Source organism: Zophobas morio, unplaced genomic scaffold (genome assembly GCF_036711695.1).
Source record: "Zophobas morio isolate AGI-343-1 ecotype UQ-CSIRO unplaced genomic scaffold, CSIRO_AGI_Zmor_V1 ptg000054l, whole genome shotgun sequence".
Classification (NCBI taxonomy): Eukaryota; Metazoa; Arthropoda; class Insecta; order Coleoptera; family Tenebrionidae; genus Zophobas; species Zophobas morio.
In genome coordinates this window covers 2864673-2888329 of record NW_026972159.1, presented here as the reverse complement: position 1 = coordinate 2888329, position 23657 = coordinate 2864673, and the positions used below count along the sequence as shown (strand labels likewise).

The following is a 23657-nucleotide window of genomic DNA, read 5'->3' as shown; positions in this document are numbered from 1 at the left end:
TTATTTAAATTTCCGTAGAAAAACTTACTTTTATACTTGTGGTTTATCAATCCACCCTTAATTTTTACCTTAGACATCCAGTTTTTTTACCCCGTACATTGTAAATTATGAATGCAATAATTTTAATGTTACTATAAAAAAAAAGGAGTAAAGCAGTTTATTTTATTGAAAATTTTAGAATACAGTACTGTTATTCTTATTATTAAGATTACACTGTACCGATTAAAATTGACATACTTGTCCTTGCTACAATGTTCACGATGTCATCACAAAATTTCACCATATAGCCCAAATATTTTTCAGATGACGTCATTCATTTCGGAAAGGGAGGGAAAACCATTTGTGATATTCCCAAAAAGTATACAAAAGTAAATTCCAATTTTGACGTATTGAGTTTTCGTATCCTGCGAATTATCAGGCTTCAAGATGGAATTGGTCATTCGTCAAAATAACTTTTACATAAATGTCACTATCGCCCGATAACTAAAACATGATTTTTACATTACACGAGTCATGGTTATAGCAGACCATTATTTTTTAAACGTCTTGAATTGAAACACTCTGTCAGTAGAGATCAACTTAGCAACTCAGCCTATTTAAAACCTGACTACTAATTGCTTGTTAACGTGTGTTTGATTGTCTAAAACAGTAAATAATTAGTTTTATGTTGAATATTTCAAAAAGTTTGTCAAAAAAAATATAATTACGGCGCAGTTCGAAAGTCACCTAAAAAAGCAACTTTATTGTTTTTGGTTGTTTATCGTTGACGTGTTTGTCGAAGATAGGACAACTAAATAAAATAAAACAAAATTCCAGAGTCACACTAATTAACGTTTTTAATTGCTCGCCTTGTTTGTGTCCACCCGTCAAACTAAAAAATCCCCAACCGCAAGCTCGCCTCCTTGTTTTTGGAATCGCCAATCCGCCTATTTAAAATCCCAAGGAATGTGCGACAAATCTGTCAAAACCTCTGTTAACGAGCATTTAAGTGTCGCTTCTTCCAGCCCGTCGAGATCAAACGCGCCGCCATGTTAAACAAAACCCTAACCAAATAAAATAATTCCAATTATTTGTTTTCTATCGCACTACGAAGGTGATTTCCTATTTCAGTCGGCGCAGACAAGTTGGCTCTGGAACTCCCACCCTTCGCTTAGAACTTGTTCTTCCAACGGTGAGCTGATTTTGCGTCGGACTGCAGTCGAGTCGTGACGTTAGCTCAAATTGGGGTTGCAGCGCTCCGATCCAGGGCCGCACTCGCGATATTTCCGCAATCTGCCTCACGTGTTCCACCCTGTGCAGTGCTTGTGAGTTCGTGGGAGGTTTTCTTTGCGTTTTCGCGACTGCTCGGTTGGTTTTGTGTTTGTGTTGATTTTTTCAGTTTTGTTTTGTTTTCGCGAGGACGCGCTTTTGGGTTATTATGGCTTACAACGACACATGAGACCAGGTGCGTATTCGCGGAATTGTGTATTTTTTGAATGATTTATCGGGTAACAGGTTGTTATCGCGGGGTAATTATTGTAATTTTAGTTGGTCTTGTGGTGAATGCAAATTCATGTTTTATGGTTATGTGGACGGAAGAAAATATTTAATTACGTAATTACTCCATCGGTTGTAATTAATGCGTCATCTTTTATTCAGAGTGGTCTGTCAAGTAGACTGGTCGTGGTAAAAAATGGGTGGTATTTATTAGAAGTGATTTGTACGAGTTGTGTAGATTTTTTCGAGCACTAATTAATATTACATATCTAGGAATTATTGACAAATGTAATACGTGTTTTGCCCCTTTTTGTCATCATCAGAGTGCATCTCGGTTACTGCCGCACTCGCGTATTTATTTTATCATTTTCATTCCAGTAGTCACTATTTCTTGTTTAATTTTAAAAAATAACTACTAAACTGTTTACTAATGTGGTGATAATTTTGTGTCGTTCGAGTTCGAAACTGGAATATGTTCAAAATAAACGAAAAAGTTCCATGCCGCTGTTCGTCATTCGACAGATTATTTAAAACTGATGTCATGGTTCGTTTCACATTGCATAAATAAATTTAAATTTATTACTTATTTAAATTGGAGCAGTTTTTTGTTAAAACATTACTCATTTATCTCCGTCTTTATTTTTCGAGTTTTGACTAAAGCCGACGAAAAACATTTAAAAACGTCCTTGTGTTATTAGGAACACACTATATACATTAAAAACTTCATTCACAAAGTCGAAATTGTAAAATTATGCACACAAATAAAACAGCAAATTATAAATTAACTATTCTAATTGGTGTGCTAATTCCGGAGTCGATTTAAATTTTAAATGTTTCTCACTTCGCTCCAATATTTTCTGAAATAAAAGATTTTCAAAATTGGTCTTATTGAATTCAACTGTAAATTTAAATATATTTTTTTTCCAAAATGTGAACGAGGTGTCCCGTTTTCGACTGCCTGTCTGTCTACAGTCTGTTCACATATAATCTCCGAAATTAACAAACAAGTGGTTTGGAATTTTAATATTTAAAATATTTACTAATAATAATAATGGCGTTTTTGTGTTCATTAACAAGAATATAGGTTATGTGGCTGGACTTAGAAAATTAGATTATATTAAGTCAACAAGAATCAAGTCAAAACACACTTGAATAGTTTTGATTCATTTTCAAATGAACAAGGAGCCTTAAAAATTTGGTCTAAAGATTTGTAAGTATATACTATAAATTTATACTTTCATTATTCTTAAAAATGTGTGTAATTATCTGCTAAAGTTGGTAATCTAAACAACGTTCCTGAGATTCTTTCCTGCGCACTTTTCTGAAAACAACATAAAAATATATTTATTGGTGTCCCTGAGAAGCTAAATAATTAAGAAAAATTTTGTTTACCTTTACAGGGACATTTGAACAATTATTATAAATAAAAACTAAATTATTATTAATGTCAGAATTTATTATTTTCTAAAAAAAATTAATCTTGAAAATAATGATAAATACTAAAGTCGGAGAGCCCAGAAATCTGAACGTGCTCGCTGCGCTCGCCCTCTAAAGGTTTTTTTTTTTAATTTAACGAGTCTAGAGATTATAACAAAACCTGGAGATTCGTTGAGATTTTTTCTTGATCACTTTTATGACTCTAAGCCGCCAGAGAAAAACGCATAGAATGCGAGCGCAGCGAGCACGTTTAGGTGTTATTAAAAATTACTCGTCTGTGCCCCTGCGAAGCTAAATTATTAATGAGAGAATCTTTTATTTGTCTAAAAATGGTGAATCCTAAAAATGTATAAAATTAATTTATTGGTGTTCCTGGGAAGCTAAATTATTATTAAGCAAAATTTTGTCGTTATTTAAAAATGTGAGTTTAAAGACTGTGATCATTAATAATATCCGTGGGACTGAACAAGGCCGAAAATGAAGTTGGAATGTGAGCGCAGCGAGCACGTTTAGGTGCAATTTAAAAAAATATTTATTGGTGTCCCCGAGAAGCTAAATTATTGAAAAGTTTTGATGTTATCTAAAAATGTGAGTTTAAAAACTGTTTGTTATTCTTAATAAGATCCGACTGAAATACTCTGAACGTGCTTGCCAAGCTCGCATTTTAGAAAGTGATTTTTTTAGAGTAATTTACTCACAAGGAGATGTCGACAATTATTATGGTTATGAATGAAAACTAAATTATGATTAATGTGAGAATTTATTAGTTAAAAAAAAAGTAAATCTTGAAAATGTTGGTAAATACGAAAGTCGGAGAAATCCCAGAAATCTAAACGTGCTCGCTGCGCTCGCCTTCTAAAGTTGTTTTTCGTATCACTGTCAAGCTAAATTATTAAAAAATGTGTATCGTCTAGAAACAATCCTAAAATAGTAAAATGGTGCCGAATAAAACCTAAAAGTTCTTTTTGTAAAGTTTAGTCTCAGAATTGTTCAAGAAAGAGAAAGTTGTTTGGATTCACTTGTAATAATAGATCTCTATATTTAAAAAAAAACACCCCTAGAATGCGAGCGCAGCGAGCACGTTTAGGTGTCATTAAAAATTCCTCGTCGGTATCCCTGAGAAGCTAAATAATTAAAAAATGTATATCGTCTAGAAACCATCATAAAATATTAAAATTCTGCCGAATAAAACCCTCTCTTTTCTTAGCGGGTGGGTGGGCGGGGTTAAACATCGTCATGGACGGGAGAAATATTAACCAAAAGTTTTATTAATAGTTATTGTGATAGTGAATGTGTTGTTTATTTGTTAAACATATTGTAAATTTTAAAATCATTATAACTCCAGCAAAATGTGAGAATTTTTTTACTATTTTTCCCAGACTCATCGTTTGATTGTTAAGAGCGTAGCGGAGAGTTAAGCGGGCATTCTCCAGACACCCGGTATAACACCAAAAAAAAAAAACGCGATAAATTAGTAGTAATAATATGGTACGTTTCACCCACATTTTGTTTTTTAATACATATATTATAAAGTACTTAAGACGAATTTTGACGTTGAAGTGTTTTTTTTTTATAAAAATCTCAAAGTTTGCGGTTTCTATATGGAGCCGCTGGAATCATATTCAAAATCTTTGGAAATCCACAACTTTTTAAAAAAATTAACCTTAACAATGGGGTAAAATACAAAAAAAATACATTAAGAAAACTTCACGACAAAAATTGACTTTTTTTATTTTATATATGGTGTTTGCCAAAATCAGTCTTATCTGAGCAAGTGCTAGCTCCGCCCACCCGCCCCTGTTTTCTCAGAGGATATGTGATTTGCCAAATTAAGACTTATCTTAGCAAGTACTAGCCAGTCCTACCCTCTGAGAAAATAAAGGGCGGGTGGGGGAGCTATTACTTGCTAACATAGGTCTTATTTTGGCAAATCACCTATCCTCTGAGAAAATAGGGGGCGGGTGGGTGGGGCTAGTACTTGGTAAGATAAAACTGAATGTGGCAAATGACATTTTCTTTGGGAAAATAGGGGCGGGTGTTTGTTAAGATAAAACTGATTTTTCCCCAAAATTTGCCAGTTTGCTTAAAAACATGATAAAGTACGTTAAAATCTAAAATGTCTAATAATCCAATTTTTTTTAACTTTGGATTTTTCAATTTTTCAATTTCTCCTCTTCGAAAATTTTCAAGTTTTCGTTTCCTCGTTTTTTCGATTTGTAATTTTTGAATTTTGTAATTGGTAAAAATTACTCGTCGCTATTCCTGAGAAGCTAAATTATTAACAAAAAAATGTACCTCGTCTACAAAAGTGGATTTTAAGTGGATATGTCACCCACCTTTTATTTTCTTAGAGGGTGTGCCATTTGCCAAAATCATTATTATCTTACCAAGTACTAGCCCCGCCCACCCACCCCTATTTTCTCAGACGATATGTTATTTGCCAAAATCAGACTTTTTTTGATTTTGAATTTTTGGATTTTTTTTTAGTTCTTTCAGTTTTCCAGTTTGCCGATTTTGGAGTTTTTTGAATTTTCAATTTTTTAGTTCAAAGTCAAAAATAAGAAAAAGACGACCAAAAAACGGGTTAATAGCACCGATAAAAAAGGCTACAAAAAATGCCAAAAAAAAAACTATTAAAAAGTTCATAAAAATTACTAGAAAAACCTTGCAAAAAAAAAACAAAAAAGAAGACGAAAAAAATTATTACCAAAAAAGCGATAAAGAGTTTTTACAAGATTAATACAGGCAAAATCAGTCTTATATTAGGAAGTACTAGCCCCGCCCACCCGCCCGGGTGGTCGGGGCTATCACTTGTTCAGATAAGACTGATTTAGGCAAACGCTATACCCTCTGAGAAAATGGAGGGGGGGTGGGCGGGGCTAGTATTTGTAAAGGTAAAACTCATTTTGGCAAATGACATAAACTCTGAGAAAATAAGGGGTGGGTGTGGGCGGGGCTACCACTTACTCAGATAAGACTGATTTTGCGCCTATTAAACTTGTAAAAACTTGAGACGCCCTGTATAAGCAAATTTAAAAAATATAAATTATGTATTAAAACTCATAATTTTTTGCACATTTAAGATATGACATACAGCAATATTTTGAAGTGACGTCATCAATTTTTTAGGGGGATGAGCAAATATAAAAAAATTATCATGCTTATGATGCTTTAAAATATGTCCAAGTTTTCAAAGAATTCGGTTTTGCAGCTCTTGATGAAATCGGTAAAATAGATTCCCGCCTTCAATTTTCAATTTTTTTGAGACACCTGTATAAGCAAATCCAAAAAATATTAATGGAATGATAAATCACAAGTAAAAATTCATCATATTTTGCACATTTTAGTTAGGATTTATACGGCCAAATTTTGCGCTGACGGCATCAATTTTTTGGAGGGGATAAGCAAATATATTTTGACTAGGTTTTATTAAAAACATTGGTCTATAGTTAGATATACAATTTTCAGGAAAATGAAAATGTTATGGAGTCATGATATTTTGCCTATTTGAAATAGGATTTGTTCCAAATTTTTTTCCAAAAATCTAGATGTCTCGGCTAAAAACCTCAACGTGGGGTCATAAACTACACGTATAGGAGTATGTTCGCCTGAATTTCAGACGCTAAATAAATTTAGACCATTTTTTAAATATTTCTTTGCTCCAAGAATAAATTCTTCGTTCGATAAATTACTCGAAATTGATACGACGTGAAGGTTCATTTCATGTTGTGCAAATATATTTAAATTAGAGAATTGTTTATTTGATTATTATTAATAATAATCATCGACTGCCGAGATAAATAAAGAACAAATTTCGCTTTTTTGAAAAAACTGGAGCTTTTAATAAATCGAAAAATTAAATTCGCAATTTTGATTGTCTGTGTTCTAAATTTACAAAAATTAATAATAAATTCTTGGCATTGAAGTTCGATAAATTACTCGCAACTGATAAGATGTGAAGGTTCATTTCATATTGTCCAAATATATTTAAACTGGAGAATTAGTTTATTTGATTGAATTTAGCTGTATCTCTATCTTCTAAGAACTAAACAATAATAAACATTAATAATAACCCATTGCGTAAATAAATAAAAAAACATGAATTGCGCCGAATAATATCAGCTCGAAACTACGCGAATTCGTGATAATTCTAACACATATACAGAGTGTTCGTTTTTTTCGTAGATTAAAGCGGTTCATTAAAGTTCAATTAAAAAATCGGATGACATAAAGTGTATATTTGGTTGCATAATTTAATTTTTATTTTTCAATTTTTGAAGATTCGATCATCGAAAAAATATTGTAACAAACACCAATTTAGTTATACAAAAATGTTTCCAAGTCTGCTTCTATTCGTTCGATGTGTAACCGGTTCTAAGTACATATGTACGTATTTTTGTGCAGATTTAGTTCTACCCTGTTTTAAAATATGCAGAAATAAGTAGGGTTCCCGTAAAGAATGCCAGCATCAGCTGGAAAATTAAAACTGGTTTTTATAAGTACAGTCCGAACGAAAAAACAAAAATCAGGTCTTGGTTGGCCAAAAAAAATCAACAGATAGTAATTTTGCCGTATAAATCCAGCTCGATAAATGTAAAAAAATGACAAATACAAAGGTAAAAATGGCACTTTTCAAGATTTTTAATAAAATAGGCAAGGATGACTCGAAAATTAAGTTGTGACCGATGAAAGAGAAGGAAAACTGAACAGGGACAAAATAAATTTGTTATTTTAAGTAGATGTCAACTCGGTGATTAAACGCCGAAGTATTCTCTAAAAATATTATTTCCATTTAATACACATGTATAGGTCATAATATGAATAACCTGGTCGTAAGTGAATGGAAACGAATATAAAAATGCATGGAAATATCAATGGAATTTTAACCTAATAGAAAGCTCGTAATGAGCTCTATGATGACAAGAACGTATATATATAGCTCCCTTTAAAATATATAACTTGTCAAAAATGAATGCTTCATTAATTTTTATTGCATTTGTTGAATTAATAAGACCCAGTTTAGCGTTTGATAAAATTTCTCTGAGGTAATTTATTTCGACTATCAGCTTTTACGATCACGATCTCGCGGCAGTCACTAGGAATAAGATCAACCAAAGATGATTCGAATCATGAAACCGCAATTACAAACTTGTTCATTTCCCACTTAAAAAGCAAAATTGGTGCATGCAGATAGTACGAGTTGATTAATGGCTACATTTTGCCAAGCCTCATTTTAGCTCGGTGTAAATAATCCTCTCTTCAATATAAACAAAAATTAATGTTCCTGAACCGAAATTATCGTGTATGCTAAATATCCGCTAAAAGTAATTAGTGCATTTCCCGCTCCCAGTAATTGCTCTTTCCGAAATAAACTATTACGAGCTCGCGTAAAAAATGTCACAGTTTATGTCAGTCGATAAATTAGTGTCCGACTATAACGTTTTCGTATTCAAAGCGCCAAAAAATGAATTCTTCCCCTTATTTCAATCTCCATCCAAACGCCAAAAATATCCCTGTCAATAAAGCGGAATATCCGGTGCAATTTGAGCATGAATTTTGCATGACTTTTTTGCACCCTTGGGCCCCGGGGCCATCGAAATGATGAGTGTTTGAACTAACCCAAGGCTCTCTTGAAAGATATTTAGATGATGGCTCCGCGTTTTGTTCGTTTGTTATTGTTCACCTTCAGGCTATGTACATTCCGTCGAAGGAATATTTTCTCTTTGCAAGAAGCGACTTTTGTAGATCTTAACGTGAATAAGGCGCGTTTTCGAGGGCCGCGGGGCCGCGGATTCACCTTTTTGCGGCCATGTAAGGCAAAATGTGACGATATCGCGGGCATCCCAGAAATTTCGTAGATTTTTTCTGAGTGGGCGGAGGTTGTTGGTCGACGGGAGAGGTATTCCAAAAATGGATCTAATCTAGTTAGTTAATTAACACGGAGCGCTAGGTTAGTGAGGAACCGTAAAAGTGTGATTAGTGTGTGTACAATGTTGGTACTGTTTTTGGCCTTCGATGTCAATGTCAGGGACTCGTCAGCGGTGAACAGCTTGCAGTTAAAAATAATTTACAGATATCGTAAATCATTTTTAATGGTAGGTGACTCGGGCTTTTAAAGAAGTTTGATCTATTTTAGGGTCTTTGTACGATTGTAAAAGAATTTGGAAATTTCTCGACATTTTTCAAGGTTTTGGTTGTTTTTCGGAAAGGTTACAAATGATTCATTCATATCTTATTTACTTCAGTATTAATTTAAAGCGAGAATTTTCAGAATATGCAATTTTGTTTGTTCATATTTTTCAACCTTTTCAAAAAATTGATGACGTAATCGCGAATTATTGTTAATTGAAATTAATTATATAGCTTATTTCAAAAATCACACTTGGCTGAAATATTTAACTAGGATTACTGAACTTTAATCCCTTCAAAAGGTTGATGACGTTATTTCTGTTTTTCTTGACTGATGTTTTAAAAATATGTTTACATTTTTAACTTTATGTTTCCCCCTTTTTCTTTACTTGTTCTGATCACTTTTCTGCATAACTAATTGTGCAGATTTAGTATTTTTTAAAAATTTTCAGTATTTTCCTGATTATCACTTGAAATCGCAACTTTTATACTAATTTTCTCTCGTTCCTTTTCTGCTTTCCCTTTCTCACTCTTCTTTCCATTTGTTTTCTCTGTTTCTTATGTACTTTTTGATCTTTCCACATTTCTGTTCCCCCTTTTCTTCACCTTTTTCTTTTTAACATGCCTCTACTCCCTGTATTCTTTTTTCTCATCTTTTATTTCCCTGTACTTTTGCACATGGTGTATAGACGCTTTTGGAAGACGTACTAACAGTTTTACCAGTTATTTCAAACTAAAAGTAGGTTTTTCGATTTAGATTTTTCTAATTTTTTTCATAATTTTCCTTTACTTTTATTCTTTCTACTTTCTTCTTTTTCTCCCTTTTTCCGTTACAGCATTTTCTTGATCTTCCCTTCTTCAATATTTTTTTCAAGTCCCTTGTATCCTATGGTTTTTTATGATTTTTTTTCTTTCCTTAACGCTGTCACGTTTTTCATGCGTGTTACCTTTCGTTTTTTTTTGTTTTTCTTTCTTGTTTGTTTGTATTATTCAGTTCCTCCATTTCTTTATTTTTTGCTCCTTTATGCTCATAAAACACTTTATTTTTTTCTTCAATAGTTCTTTTGTTCTATTTATGTTGTAAAAATCCAAAAATCGAAACATCGAAACTTCGAAATTTCGATAAATCCAGAAATCGGAAAATTGATAAAACTGTAAAATTAATCGAAAAATTCAAAGTTTAAGAAATCAAAAGTTTAAAATATTAGAAAACTGAAAAATCTAAAAATTGAAAAATGAAGGAAAATGGAATAATCGAAAAACTGAAACTCGAAAAATTGAGAAATCGAGAAATGAGAAAATCAAAATATGTATTGAAAAATCAAAAAATCTAAAAGTCCGAAAGTTGAGAAGTCGAAAAGTCAAAAAATTGAAAAATTAAAAATAAAAGAAAATTGAGAAATCGAAAATAAAAAAAAATCGAGAAATCGAAAAGCTTGGTGAACGAATAAATTTTGATTAACAATTCGTCATCACAATAACCTTAAAACCTTGCAAGAGTTCAGAGCATTCGCTTTTCCAGTTTTATTTTTCTCTCTTACCTACCTTTCTTATTTCTTCCTGATTCACGTTTTTTGTTGTTCTTTTAACATTTTTCTTTAAATCTATCTATATGTTCCAGAGTATTTGCGGTATCTGCTTTCTTGATTAGGTTTTTCGATTTTAATTCTTTTTCTTCTTTCTCTTCCTTCCTTTAACGCTGTTCCTTTTTTCATACTTCTTTCACCCTTCGTTTTCTCCATGTCTTTTTGTTTTTCTGTCTTCTTTGATTACATTATTCAGTTCCTCTATTTCTTTATTTTTTGCTCTTTCATACTCATAAAACACTTTCTTATTTTTTCCTTCATTAGTTCTTTGTTGTATTTTTAATTTTTTTATGAAGATGTTTTCGGCAGTGTTTTCTGTTTCTATTTTCTTGTTTAACTTTTAATTCGTTTTTTTATAAGGAAGTATTGTAAAATGAATGGCTACTAGTAAGTAAGTAAGTAAGTAAGTAAGTAAGTAAGTAAGTAAGTAAGTAAGTAAGTAAGTAAGTAAGTAAGTAAGTAAGTAAGTAAGTAAGTAAGTAAGTAAGTAATTTTATTGTGCTAAAAACATAAAGTTTATACACTCGTCCAAAGTTTACAAGAATGTAATAGTAAAAATAAACATAAAAACCATGCAATACAATACTTATGTAGATTATGAGCTAGCTACATGATAAAGAAGAAATTACTCAATATTATATTGAAAATATTCATTGAAACTATAAAAACTATTTTCGGTTAAGACATCCTTGATTTTTTTTAGAAATTGAGATGGTGGAAGGTTGCGGAAACTCTGAGGTAATTTGTTAAAGAACACTATACAGAAATAGTTCCTGGCAGTTCTGCAACGGTTTATTCTCAAATTTTCGATTAACAAATTTGTGGACCTGGTATTATAGTCATGGAAAGAACTCAGTGTAGGAAATTGATTAATTTGGTTTACTAAAAATTTAAAACAGTGATAGATGTACAAGCAGGGCAATGTCAAAATATTTAAGGATTGAAATGAAAATTTGCAATCATTACGATAACCAATACCTGAAAGGATTCTAATAGCTCTTCTTTGAAGCCTAAAAAGGTTTTGTGACGAGGCGCTGTGTCCCCAGATTAGTATACCATATACTAAGTGAGATTGTATTAGCGCATAATATGCAATTTTTAATATATTTTGATCAACATGATTTGATAAGTTTCTTAAGAGATAAGTATTTTTAGAAATGATCTGAACAATATAATCCACATGTTCATGCCAAAGTAATTTAGTATCTAGAACAATTCCGAGAAACTTGTTAGTACTTTTCGTATCCGCAAAAGACTTATCTTTCTTCAATGAAAATACCATCTGAACTGATTTGTTCTTATTTACGCAAAGTTTGTTGGCGAAAAACCAAGGTTCCGCTTGCGAAGATATATTCATAAGAGTACTTATTACTAATGAAGATGACATTGCCTTTTTACTAAAAGTAGTATCGTCCGCGTACAATATCGTAAAAAAATCAGGGAAAAAGTATGGCAGATCGTTCACATAAATTAAGAAAAGTAGAGGCCCTAAGATGGACCCCTGAGGTACACCATACGCGATTTGTTCTTTATCGGAGACTATACCATCAACAGAGACTACTTGCAATCGATTCAAAAGATACGATGAAATTAATCTAGTGGCATCTGGCTGAAAGTTGTAAAAAAAAACTTTACGGATTAGTATTTCATGAGACATGCAGTCAAATGCCTTACTAAGATCTAGAAAGGCAGACACAAAATATTCACCATCTTGAAAGGATTTAACGACATTATCAATAAAAGATAGAACAGCTTTTTCAGTGGATAAGCCTTTTCGAAATCCAAACTGATTTGTACAAAACAAGTTATTACTAATAAAGAATTCAAGGATTTGTTCTAACATTAATTTTTCGAACACTTTAGACAACACTGGAAGAAGGGAGATTGGTCGATAGTTATCAACTTCATTGACATTACCTTTTTTGTATATTGGACATACTAAAGCCAATTTTAAGCAGTCTGGAAAAACCGAGTCAACAATACATTTATTTATTAATTTGGTCAAAGGTGCAATTAGTATATCCTTTACTGATTTTATAACGTCGACATTGAACCCATAAATATCTTTACTGCTCTTATTTTTTAATTTATTCAATGCCTCACGTACTTGTACCTCACTAACTGTCCTGAATTTAAAGAACATATGTGACGTGTTATTAACAGATATCATAATTTTAACAGGATCAAGATTAGTATTTGGTAAGGAATTAAGAATATTTTTAGCAATGCTCGAGAAATGTAAATTGAATTCGTTAGAGGAAATTTTTGTAGTTTCATGAATAGTACGTTTTCTACTTCTGTTTATTAATGACCACATAGCTTTAGAATTATTAGAATTGTTTTTAATAAAGACATTATTAGCTGCAATTTTAGCTTTTTTAACAGCTTCTTCATATTTACGCTTAAAGTTATTATACATTATTTTCAAACCCAAAGTCCCATATAATCTGTAAGAACTATATATTAGATGCAGAGTTTCTCGCATGATTTTTAAATCAGGGGTATACCAAATTATATTATGGACCTTGGATCTGTTACACGATAGTTTCTTCTCAGGACAGGCGATATTATAATACAATAGTAGCGTATCTATAAAGATCGAGAACAAATCAGACGCATTAAAGTCGCAATTTTGATCAATGAAACTCCAATCAACTTGTTGTAATAAATTAAAAAACATGATTTTCCCAAACTGTGAGATGGGCCTTACATATTTAGGGATAAATGAGTTATCGAATACAGCTTCCTTTAGAGTAACATTTACACATATTCCAGTATGGTCCGACCGATAAAGTTTAGCAGGTGTTATATTTATCATATCTGAATTAATATTAGTAAACACATTATCAAGTGTGTTGTTATAACGCGTTTTAAATCTGACAGTAGAATATAAGCCGTAGCTAGACAAAAGATTACAAAAATAATTGGCTTTTGTATCATTAGTGCCAAATAATAAGTTAAAATCTCCACCCACTATGACGTATTTAGATTTGCAACGAATTTCATTAAGAAGAATGACTATAGTATCAATAAATTTATGAAAATCGCCTTTTGGCGAGCGATAAACCGTTATTAAAATTAAATCTAACTTAGTGATAAGTACGCCGCATAATTCGCAATCCACCTCAGCAGAAAGTGCTGATACCTTATCAGACAGAATCTTGAAGGGGATACTTTGGTGCATCAGCTGCATGACTCCTCCATGCTTCTTTGAAGACCGCGCAAAAAATGCTGCCGTGTTGAAATCGGGCACATGAATATTATCGATTTCGATATGGTTCAACCAATGTTCACAAAGGCAGAGACAATTTATTTTTAGAATTTCCACTTCTGAAAAAAGCATATTAAATTTGTTTCTAATGCACTGTATGTTTAAAAATAAAATTCGAAAACTGGCCCCTTTGAAACAGAAATTTTCTATTAATTCATTAGGGACGTATTCACTTTTTCGTTTTTTAAGAAGTAAAATTTTTTCACTAAAATTCCTTCCGGCCATAATTCCTCCTTGAAGAAATCCTTAAAAATTGTTTTCTCCACTGTGATTTTGAATGACACGCTTTTGGCAGTAGGCCTCTTAGGAAGTTTGTCAACACTAATTTCTTTATCAGAGAATTTAGACTTTAAGAATAGCTTCAAATCGTTTTCAGACGTGTTTGGATGTAAATTACCGACATAGATATACCCATTTCGCGGCACAGCCTTTATCAACGTAACTATCATGTTCTCTTAACGTTTCATGACCAAAAGAGTACGAACTATAAATAGGTCTTCTGTTTTCGACTCTCTCAATATTTTTAGCCAGATAAATATAATTTCCAAAATTACCGGACTGATTGTTGTCAGATTTTATATCCACGTAAGGATTGTCAGTAACACGATTCAATTTTTATAAAATAATAATACTCCCGTACTTGTAGTTTATGAATCCACCTCGATTTTATTTTTATTATTACTATTTTTGTTTAAACCCTCTTCTTCTGTAGCAACATCGTATCTAAGTACCCCTAATTAATGGAGACGTTTGCGAATTTTATACGTGCTTAATCGTGGAACTATTTCAATGTATAAACATAAACAGTCGAAGTTAAACTTGTATTGATTATATATATTTTCCCCTTGGTTATTACAGTATTACTATATTTTAGTTATAGAAGTTATAGTTCGCAAAATAAAATTTTATAATTTTTCCAAGAAGTTGTATTGGTGGACTGTACAGTGGGAATTTTATACTTGCTGTTGACGGTGAAGTGGAGGATTTGAGTTGATTACTACAAAAAATTACCATTTTAGACATGTTTTAAGTTTCTCGAAATAAGTCTACACATTATTATCAAGAAAAGAAGGCAAAATATAGCCCCGCCCACCCGCCCTATCTCAATGGTGATGATTTTTTTTATTCGTCGTGAAACCAAGAGGGCGGAGCTTAACTGCAAAATCTTTATTTCTCTACTAATTTCTCGTAAAAAAATGAATATTTTGCAGTTAAACTCCGCCCTCTTGGTTCACGGCGAATAAAAAGATCATCACAATTAAGATTGGGCGGGTGGGCGGGCTTAGATTTTGCCGTTTTGTTTTAATATGCGTAGACTTCTTTTCAGAACATGAAACTTAAAAGATGTTTAAAATAATAATAAGAATAAAAAGCAAAATATATATAAGCCCCGCCCACCCATCCTATCTCAATTGTGATTTTTTTTTATTTGTCGTTAGCCAAGAAGGCGGGGCTTAACTGCAAAATCCTTATTTCCCTACGGGAAACTATAAACATATTTTATGTATACTAAAAAAAAAATAAAGCCAAAGATTAGGCTCCACCCATACCCGCCGCGATCTCAATTCTCGTTTGTGATGAATTTTTCATTCGTTGTCAGACCGAGGGGCGGAGCGTAATTGCAAGATTCATATTTGTCTACAAGAATTTACCATTTTAAACATGTTTCTTGTTCTGAAAAGACGACTAGGTATATTAAGAAAATAGGCAAAATATAAGCCCCGCCCACCCGCCCAATCTCAATTGTGATGATTTTTTTAATCGTCCAGAGACAAAGTAGCGAAATTTAGTTGCAAAATCCTTATTATTTCTTTACAAAAATTTACATGTTTTTGAGTGTATTATTTAAAGAATACTATGTATATTAAGAAAAAATTGAAGCCGAAGATTAAGCCCCACCCATACCTGCCCTGATCTAATTCGTTGGCAGGCCTAGGGGCGGAGCCTAATTGCAAAATCCATATTTTCTTACAAAAATTTACCATTTTAAAAGTGTTTTAAGTTTCTAAGAATAAAAAAAATCGTCATAATCGCGATGGGGTGGGTGGGCGGGGTTTATATTTTGCCTTTTTTTCTTAATATACATAGTATTCTTTGAATAACACGATACTCAAAAACATGTTTTTAATTTCTTGTAAAGAAATAAGTATTTTGCAGTTAAACTCCGCCCTCTTGGTTCACGGCGAATAAAAATATCATCACAATCGAGATTGGGTGGGTGGGCGGGCTTACATTTTGCCGTTTTGTTTCAATATGTCTAAAGTTCTTTTCAGAACATGAAACTTAAAACATGTTTAAAATGGAAAATTATGAATCAACATTTTTTTTTACTTAGGTGGTCGTTACAAGCCGACACAATTTTTTGTCAGCTTGGGCGTTACAACAGCCTTAAGAAAAAGCAACCAGAAGCGATATTACGCAAGAACTGCACGTTTCTTACACCGGAGCAAAATATCAACTCAAATATATCTATAATGACTGTTATTTTATATTGTTAGGTTTTACTACATCAGTGTACAAATCCCAAAAAAATCGAGTTACCTTAGGGCCTACTTTGCATATCATTTACACTTTCTACAATAAAGTACTTAATCGTTTATTACGTAAGAAACAGCGCTGTCATGACTGCATCACTAGTAATAGACACTTACTTCAAAAAGGTCATGTAGCATATTTGTGCCGCCTTTTGGAAAAATGAAAAGTACTAGTCAAGCGAACTGTCGTAAAAATTTAGGTGAGTCTAATAAATCAATTTCGTATAAATGTTTTATTATTTTATATTTATTAATTGATGACGTCATGGCAAAAAATTGCTTAGCAAATCTCTCAAAGCAGATCATCCATGTACCGTTATCCAAGCATAGAAAACTCTTCTTGGTCCACGTAAATAATTACGATTTCTTCAGTTCGTTACGAAAGCAAGTGCCCGATTGCGTAAAAATGCCCATTGCGATTCCCACACAGCCGCAACAACTCCGTAAATGTCAGCAGCCGCCTCCGAAGGGCCGTTCACGTCGCATTTGTCTCGAAACAGGGCCGATATAAAATATCGCGAGCGTAAAACGGTCCCGAAGGCAGGAAGCAATACGTGTAGGGCAATAGGAGGGTGCTCAAGAATTTATATAAACATATAAAACGGCGATGCATTCACCAGTCAATCGATTTCAATATACCTCCCATATACACTTGGCTTCTTCGAGCCCTCGGGCCATCTTCTTCACGAATATATACAGTGAATACCAAAACGGTGCATTTATACACTTCAGTCGAATAGAAAGCGCTCAAGTGCAAGAGAGGCATCCGTTTGAAAGTCATTACAAAAGCGGAAACAAAAATACTGCGAGCGTATCCGGAATTTTTATGCAGAAACACGAATTTTATCCAATTTGGGAGAGCGGCACTCCTGTGTGAAATCAAATAAAGGTGGTGTTATTCAGCCAGTCGAAAGGATCGATTAGGGCAGAGGATTTTTTAGTTTCGCATCACATTATGTGGATCGACACGTTGAGACTATTACTAACTTTTTTTAACTGTTTTCGTTATTTTTTTGATTTATGAAGTTTAACCCGAAATTTGGCTGAAACATGAGTTGGGGGCATGCAAAACTCGTAAGCAATGCATTTCATATGGGAGAATGGGAGAATTCTCGACGGTATTGTCAGTCATCAAAAATTTATTAAATTTATAATTTCTGAAGAAGTTACACATTGTCATAAAGTTTTTGTCGTTCCGCTTCTACTCGTGTTAAAATTTCATTTTTCTATGTTATATAAATAAAGAAATGACGAAACAGGGTGACAAAATGAAAAAAGACAGAAAAACGAAAAAACGTGGAGTGAGGGTTAAAAAAGTGTAAAAAATAACAACATTAAAGAAATGTTAAAAGCATAACAAAGACGTTATACAGAAAAAAAATAAACAATGAAATAATCGATGCAACCAAAACAAAGAGAAAAACGGCAACACCGAAGATGGAAAAAAAAGAAAAAGAAAGGAAATGAAAAAAACTTGAACAGGAAAGCAGACGCACAAAAATTGTAGAACATCTTTGCTTTTCAAAAAAAAACCCTCAAAAACTATTCAAAATAATCAAATGACGTCTAAATTGTTGATGGGGATGATTATACAAATGTTGTTTAGCGTTTTACCGTATACACGTTATTCTGAAAATATATATAAAATTTGACGACAATCGGTTTAGTAGTTTTGGAGATTATTTGTGTAGTAAAATCACAAGGGCAGACGACATTTTTTCGGTCATGTATGTAGCAAAAAAAATCACTGGATGGCGGAAGCAAAGAGAACGGGAAAACGGATGGACAAACAAAAATGAGAGGGAAGAAAAACATAAAAAGGCGCTCAAAATGAACACAGAGCGACAACACGAAAAACAGCTATTAAAAACAACAAGAAGAAGACAAAAGAAATAAAGATAAAGAAGAAACTGGAAAAGAAAAACGTACGAAAAAGTACACACCTAAAGCGCGAATGAGGTCTAGGAGAAGGGAAAAGTAGGGAGAACAATGGAAGATGGAAAAGTAATTTAAGAAGAATCAAAATAAAATAAAAAATTGGGAGGACAGAACTTCCTTCACTCTTGAAGTAAAGCTCCATAAATCTCGCTTCTTTGAAAAACTGTAAATTTTAGAATTTTAAAATCAAGTAAAAACCAGCGGCGTAAATAACAACTATGTACTTACTAAAAATCGAAAAATAGAAAACGGAAAATCGATAATAATTAGAAATAGAAGAAGATAAAAAATTTTCCAGAAAGTCAAAAAATTGACAATTGAAAAATCGAAAAACTCAATTGAAAATGTGAGAAATCGAAAAGTAAAAAAATTAAAAGTCTAAAAACTGAAGAATGTACAAATTAAAAAATCGAAAATTCAAAAATCAAAAATTGGGAAGTCGAAAAGTAGAAAAATCGGAAATTTGAAAAATCGAAGAATTGAAAACTTGAAAAGTTGAGAAATCTCAAAGAAAACAAATTGAAAATGCAAAAACATAATAAAAACCTAAAATTCGAAAATCGAGATTTTGGAAAATCGAAAAATCCAAGAGTCGAAATATAGAAAAAACGAAATATCGAAAGTAGAAAAATCCAAAATTCGAAAAATTGATAATTCGAAATTTTGAAAATCGAAAATATGAATAATTGAAGATTTGAAAAATCGAAAAACCAAGAAATCGAGAAATCAAAACATCGAAAAATAAAAAAATCGAAACTTCTAAAAATCGAAATATTGAAAGATCAAAAATCGAGAAATCGAAATTCGAAAAATTGAAAAATCAAGAAATCGAAATAGCGCAAAATCGAAACAGCGACAAATTAAAATTGGAAAAATTGAAAAATTTAAATTAAAAAAAATATATCGAAATCTCTATAATTGGTAAAACTGAAAAATCGAAAAACTGAAAAATAAATCGAAAAATCTAAAATTTAAGAAACTAAAAGTTTAAAATATCAAAAAACTGAAAAATTGAAAAAATCCGAAACTCAAATATCAAAAAATTGCAGAAAAATTGGGAAATCCAAAACGAAGCGAATTGAAAATACAAAAACAGAAAAATCTAAAATTCGAAAATCGAAAAATCCAAGAATCGAAATATAGAAAAAACGAAATATCGAAAGTCGAAAAATCCAAAATTCCAAAAATGGATAATTCGAAACTTTGAAAATCGAAAATATGAATAATCGAAGATTTGAAAAATCGAAATATTGAAAGATCAAGAAATCGAGAAATCGAAATTCGAAAAATTGAAAAATCAAGAAATCGAAATAGCCCAAATTCGAAATAGCGACAAATTAAAATTTGAAAAATTGAAAAATTTAAATAAAAAAATCGAAAAATCGAAACATTTCAACATCGAAAAATCTAAAATTTAAGAAATCATAAGTTTAAAATATAAAAAAAAAACTGAAACATCGAACAATTGAAAAATCCCAAAGTTTAAAAATCGAAAAATTAAAACATCGAAAAATTGAAAAATCGAGAAATCCATCGAAAAATCCAAGAATCGAAATATAGAAAAAACGAAATATCCAATGTCGAAAAATCGAACATTTTAAAATCAGAAAATTCGAAATTCGGAAAATCGAAATTTTGAAAAATCGAAAAACCGAGAAATCCAAATATCGAAACGTTGAAAAATTGAAACATCTAAAAATCGAAACATCAAAAGATCAAGAAATCGAATAATCGAAATTTGAGAAGTCTAAAAATTGGAAAATTGAGAATTCAAAATAGCCACTAAATTTAGATTTAAAAACAAATCGAAAAATCGAAACATCAAAACGTCGAAATCTAGGTAAATCGAGAAATCGGAAAATTGACGAAACTGAAAAAACGAAAAACTAAAAAATAAGTCGAAAATCTAAAATTTGAGAAATCAAAAAATCAAAAAATTTAAGAAAAGTTGAATTAGCAAAAAACTAGAACATCGAAAAATTGAAAAATAGAGAACTAGAAAACTCGAGAAAGAATTGAAAATCTGAAAATCGAAAAATCGAAAATCAGGAAGTCGAAAAACCGAAACATCGACAAATTGAGAAATCGAGAAATGAGAAAGTCAAAATATTGAAAAATCTAAAAAAATTGAAGTATTGAATAATCGAAAAATTAAAAATTTGAAAAATTGAAAAATTTAAATTTAAAAAAATCGAAAAATCGAAACATCAGAACATTGAAATCTCGATAAATCGAAAAATCGGAAAATTTACAAAACTGCAAAATCGAGAAACTGAAAAATGGAAAAATTGAAAAATCCCAAAATTCAAATATCGAAAAATTGAAAAAAAATTCAATAAGCGAAAAATTGAAACATCGATAAATTGAAAAATGGAGAAATTTAAAACTCGTGCAAGAATTGAAAATCTGAAAATAAAAAAATCGAAAATCGGAAAGTCGAGAAACCAAGACGTCGAAAAATTGACAAATCCAGAAATGAGAAACTCAAAATACTGAAAAATCTAAAAGTCGAAAAGTTGAGAAGTCGAAAAATCGAGAAATCGAAAAGACAAAAAATAAAAAAATCGCAATATCTACTAAAAAATCGAAAAATTGAAAAATCGGAAAAATTGAAAAATCGATAATTCTAAATAGCGGAAAATCCTAAAATCGACAATTAAAATTTGAAAAATTAAAAAATTTAGACAAAAAGGAATCGAAAAATCGAAAACTCGATAAATCGAGAAATCGGAAAATTGACAAAACTGAAAATACGAAAAACTGAAAAATAAATGGAAAAATGGAAAATTTAAGAAATCAAAAACTGAAAAATTGAAAATTTCCAAAATTCAAATATCGAAAAATTGAAGAGAAACTGAATAATTGAAAAAGTAAAACATCGAAAAATTGAAAAATGGAGAAATTGAAATTTCAGAGTATATGGTTTTTTATGTTTTTTTTACAAAAATCTGGATTTCTATGGTAAAAATTCAACATGGATTCATAAACCACAAGTGCAGAGTATTTTATTTTATAAAATTTAAATAACATATTGTTGGTGGGGATGATTAGGCAAATTTTGGTTAGCATATACGCGATAATCCTAATGGACATATAAAATTTAACAACGATCGGTCCAGTAGTTTCGGAGATTATCTGTCCAATAAACATCCCGACAGACGGAAGACACACAGATAGACGAATTTTTTTGCCCTTTAGATGGACTCGATTACAATACCTGTGGGCATATTTTTGAACATCAATAATTTTTTAAAGAAATGACGCCACCAACCTTGTGAAGGGGTTAACGTTCAATATTAGCACCTTACTAACATTTCAGGCTGTGTGACCTTTGGAAAAACAACCATAAAAATAAAAATAAAACAACTAGTAAAACCATTTTTCGACCAATTTAACACAAGTTAAGTAGGATTAGTCGATTATTTCATCCGACCCGAGACAGACATAGGTGCCACCATGTTTAAATTTTTAAATAGAATTACACAGGATTACAGCCGCAGATCGAAATTCAACTAATTGCCAGTTTAATCTTTCAAAACTTCAATTGTATTGAGATTAATTTAATTTATGCAGTTTGACTGAATGTTAATGAGTGTTATACCACCGATATAATAACCGTAGGTAGTGATTAAAAGTCGCCATTATACTTTCTAGCACACCTGCTCCATGTAGGTATCAACACTCATTTATTAACCCTAATCTATTAGTTAATACTTAACGTTATTGTAGAACTATTTTAATTGGCACCGTGTCTGCTTAATTGCACTAATAAAATCCGAACCGGAAGTGTCCCATTTAGACCATTTCTTGAAGTGCGTATGTACGTAGCGTACTACAGGGCCGGCTCCAGAACCACCGTTGTTTTTTTACATTTCGACGTGGGGAGCAAAAATCTAATATCAACCCTCACCTCGCGCTTTGCGTCAACAACCCCCTCCCTTTCACCTTGTCTTCTAATTCCTCATATTCAGGGCGCACTTAATTACATCTTTTCCTTTTTTTCAGGTTGTGCCGGCGAGCGCCCACCATCAATATAATTAAAGTCGACGTCTTTGGCAAAATAAGACGGGACTAAATTTTAATTAAAATAAAGTGCAGGACTCGAGTCCTTTCAAAAATCCTGCGAAAAAACAAACAATTGTGGGAGAGTAAGACAACGGTGCTTGCGATGCGGGCGTCAGTGGCGTTCGTGTTGGGGATTATTTGGGTATTAATTGTGTCGTGTGAATGGAGCAGCGCCGAACCCGGCAACGATGTCGCTCATCTATCTTTCACGTCGCTGCGATGTCCCAGGGGATGCACCTGTTCGGGGACGCTCGTCGATTGTTCGCATAAGGGATTCACACAGGTTCCGAAGAATATTCCGCCGGATACCGAAAGACTGTGAGTACATTCACTTTTTACAAGATTTTACCTACTTTCAAAATCAGGCAATACATTGTTAATACGTTTTTAGAGCGATCAGCTTGTTTTCGCATCGAGAAGCGCTTAAGCGGCTCTTTTAATGTTTTTAGCGGTAAATTCATAAAAACAGATTGCTTTTTCGCCAAAAAAGTTGTAAAGTAGTCGTCTGGCGGATGTTTAACATACCTAAGTCGGTATCGATCCCATTATTACTCACTACAAATATTTATCAGACTTAAGTCAAGGTCGTGCGTATCGCCAGATGGTAAGTCGAGTCGTGCATACGCAACATACCTGAGGATGGGAGTTCGTATGCGTGTACGATTTCATAACGTCGAGTATTATTAATCACGTGATGCATACAGAACTAGCAACTCGAAACCATTAATATATAAATTATTTATAAAGCCTAACTAAGCCTGGGTGGGATGTGCTGGAGTGATCGGAGTGGCGTTACGTCTTGAGATTCATTAAAAGATAGAGGGCATTGGACTTATGCAGAATGAGGAACATGGCTTATCGTACGGTAGGCTCGAAATTAGCATCGTTTAGTAACTAATCGATTTAATAGTTAATTTGAATAAATTTTAATTTTGAGGAGGTGTCGGAGGTACGCCCGTTCTAAAACCGCTGCTTGTTTGTTATCTTAGGCAGAGGTTCACATTTATTTTGTCGGCGGTTTGCGTTTTAATTTGGGAATGATTTATAGTAATCCGAAGGAAAATTTAGTGTTTTTTTCTCGTGCGCGGTCCAGGGTTCTCCGAAATTTTGTATTTAAAGAGTGTTTTTCCAAGGCGGGATTAGCGGGCTAAATGTGGCTGCTGTTTACCCGTTTTTGCCCGAGCGTAAGCTAAGGAAGCATTCAACCAAAATTTGTCTGAC

The 23657-nt window shown here is 32.3% G+C and overlaps 1 protein-coding gene across 2 annotated transcripts in view; it reads left to right on the top strand.

Annotated features, from left to right (window-relative positions):
• Positions 1-1185: 1185 nt before the first annotated feature.
• Positions 1186-23657, top strand: part of Sli (slit) — a 435804-nt gene continuing 413332 nt past the window's right edge. For both annotated transcript variants that reach the window (XM_064074673.1, XM_064074672.1), the window contains exons 1-2: positions 1186-1444; positions 22377-22754. In XM_064074673.1, coding sequence (XP_063930743.1) covers positions 22540-22754 — 215 coding nt within the window. In that variant the 5' untranslated portion in view covers positions 1186-1444; positions 22377-22539. The remainder of the gene's footprint in view (positions 1445-22376; positions 22755-23657) is intronic.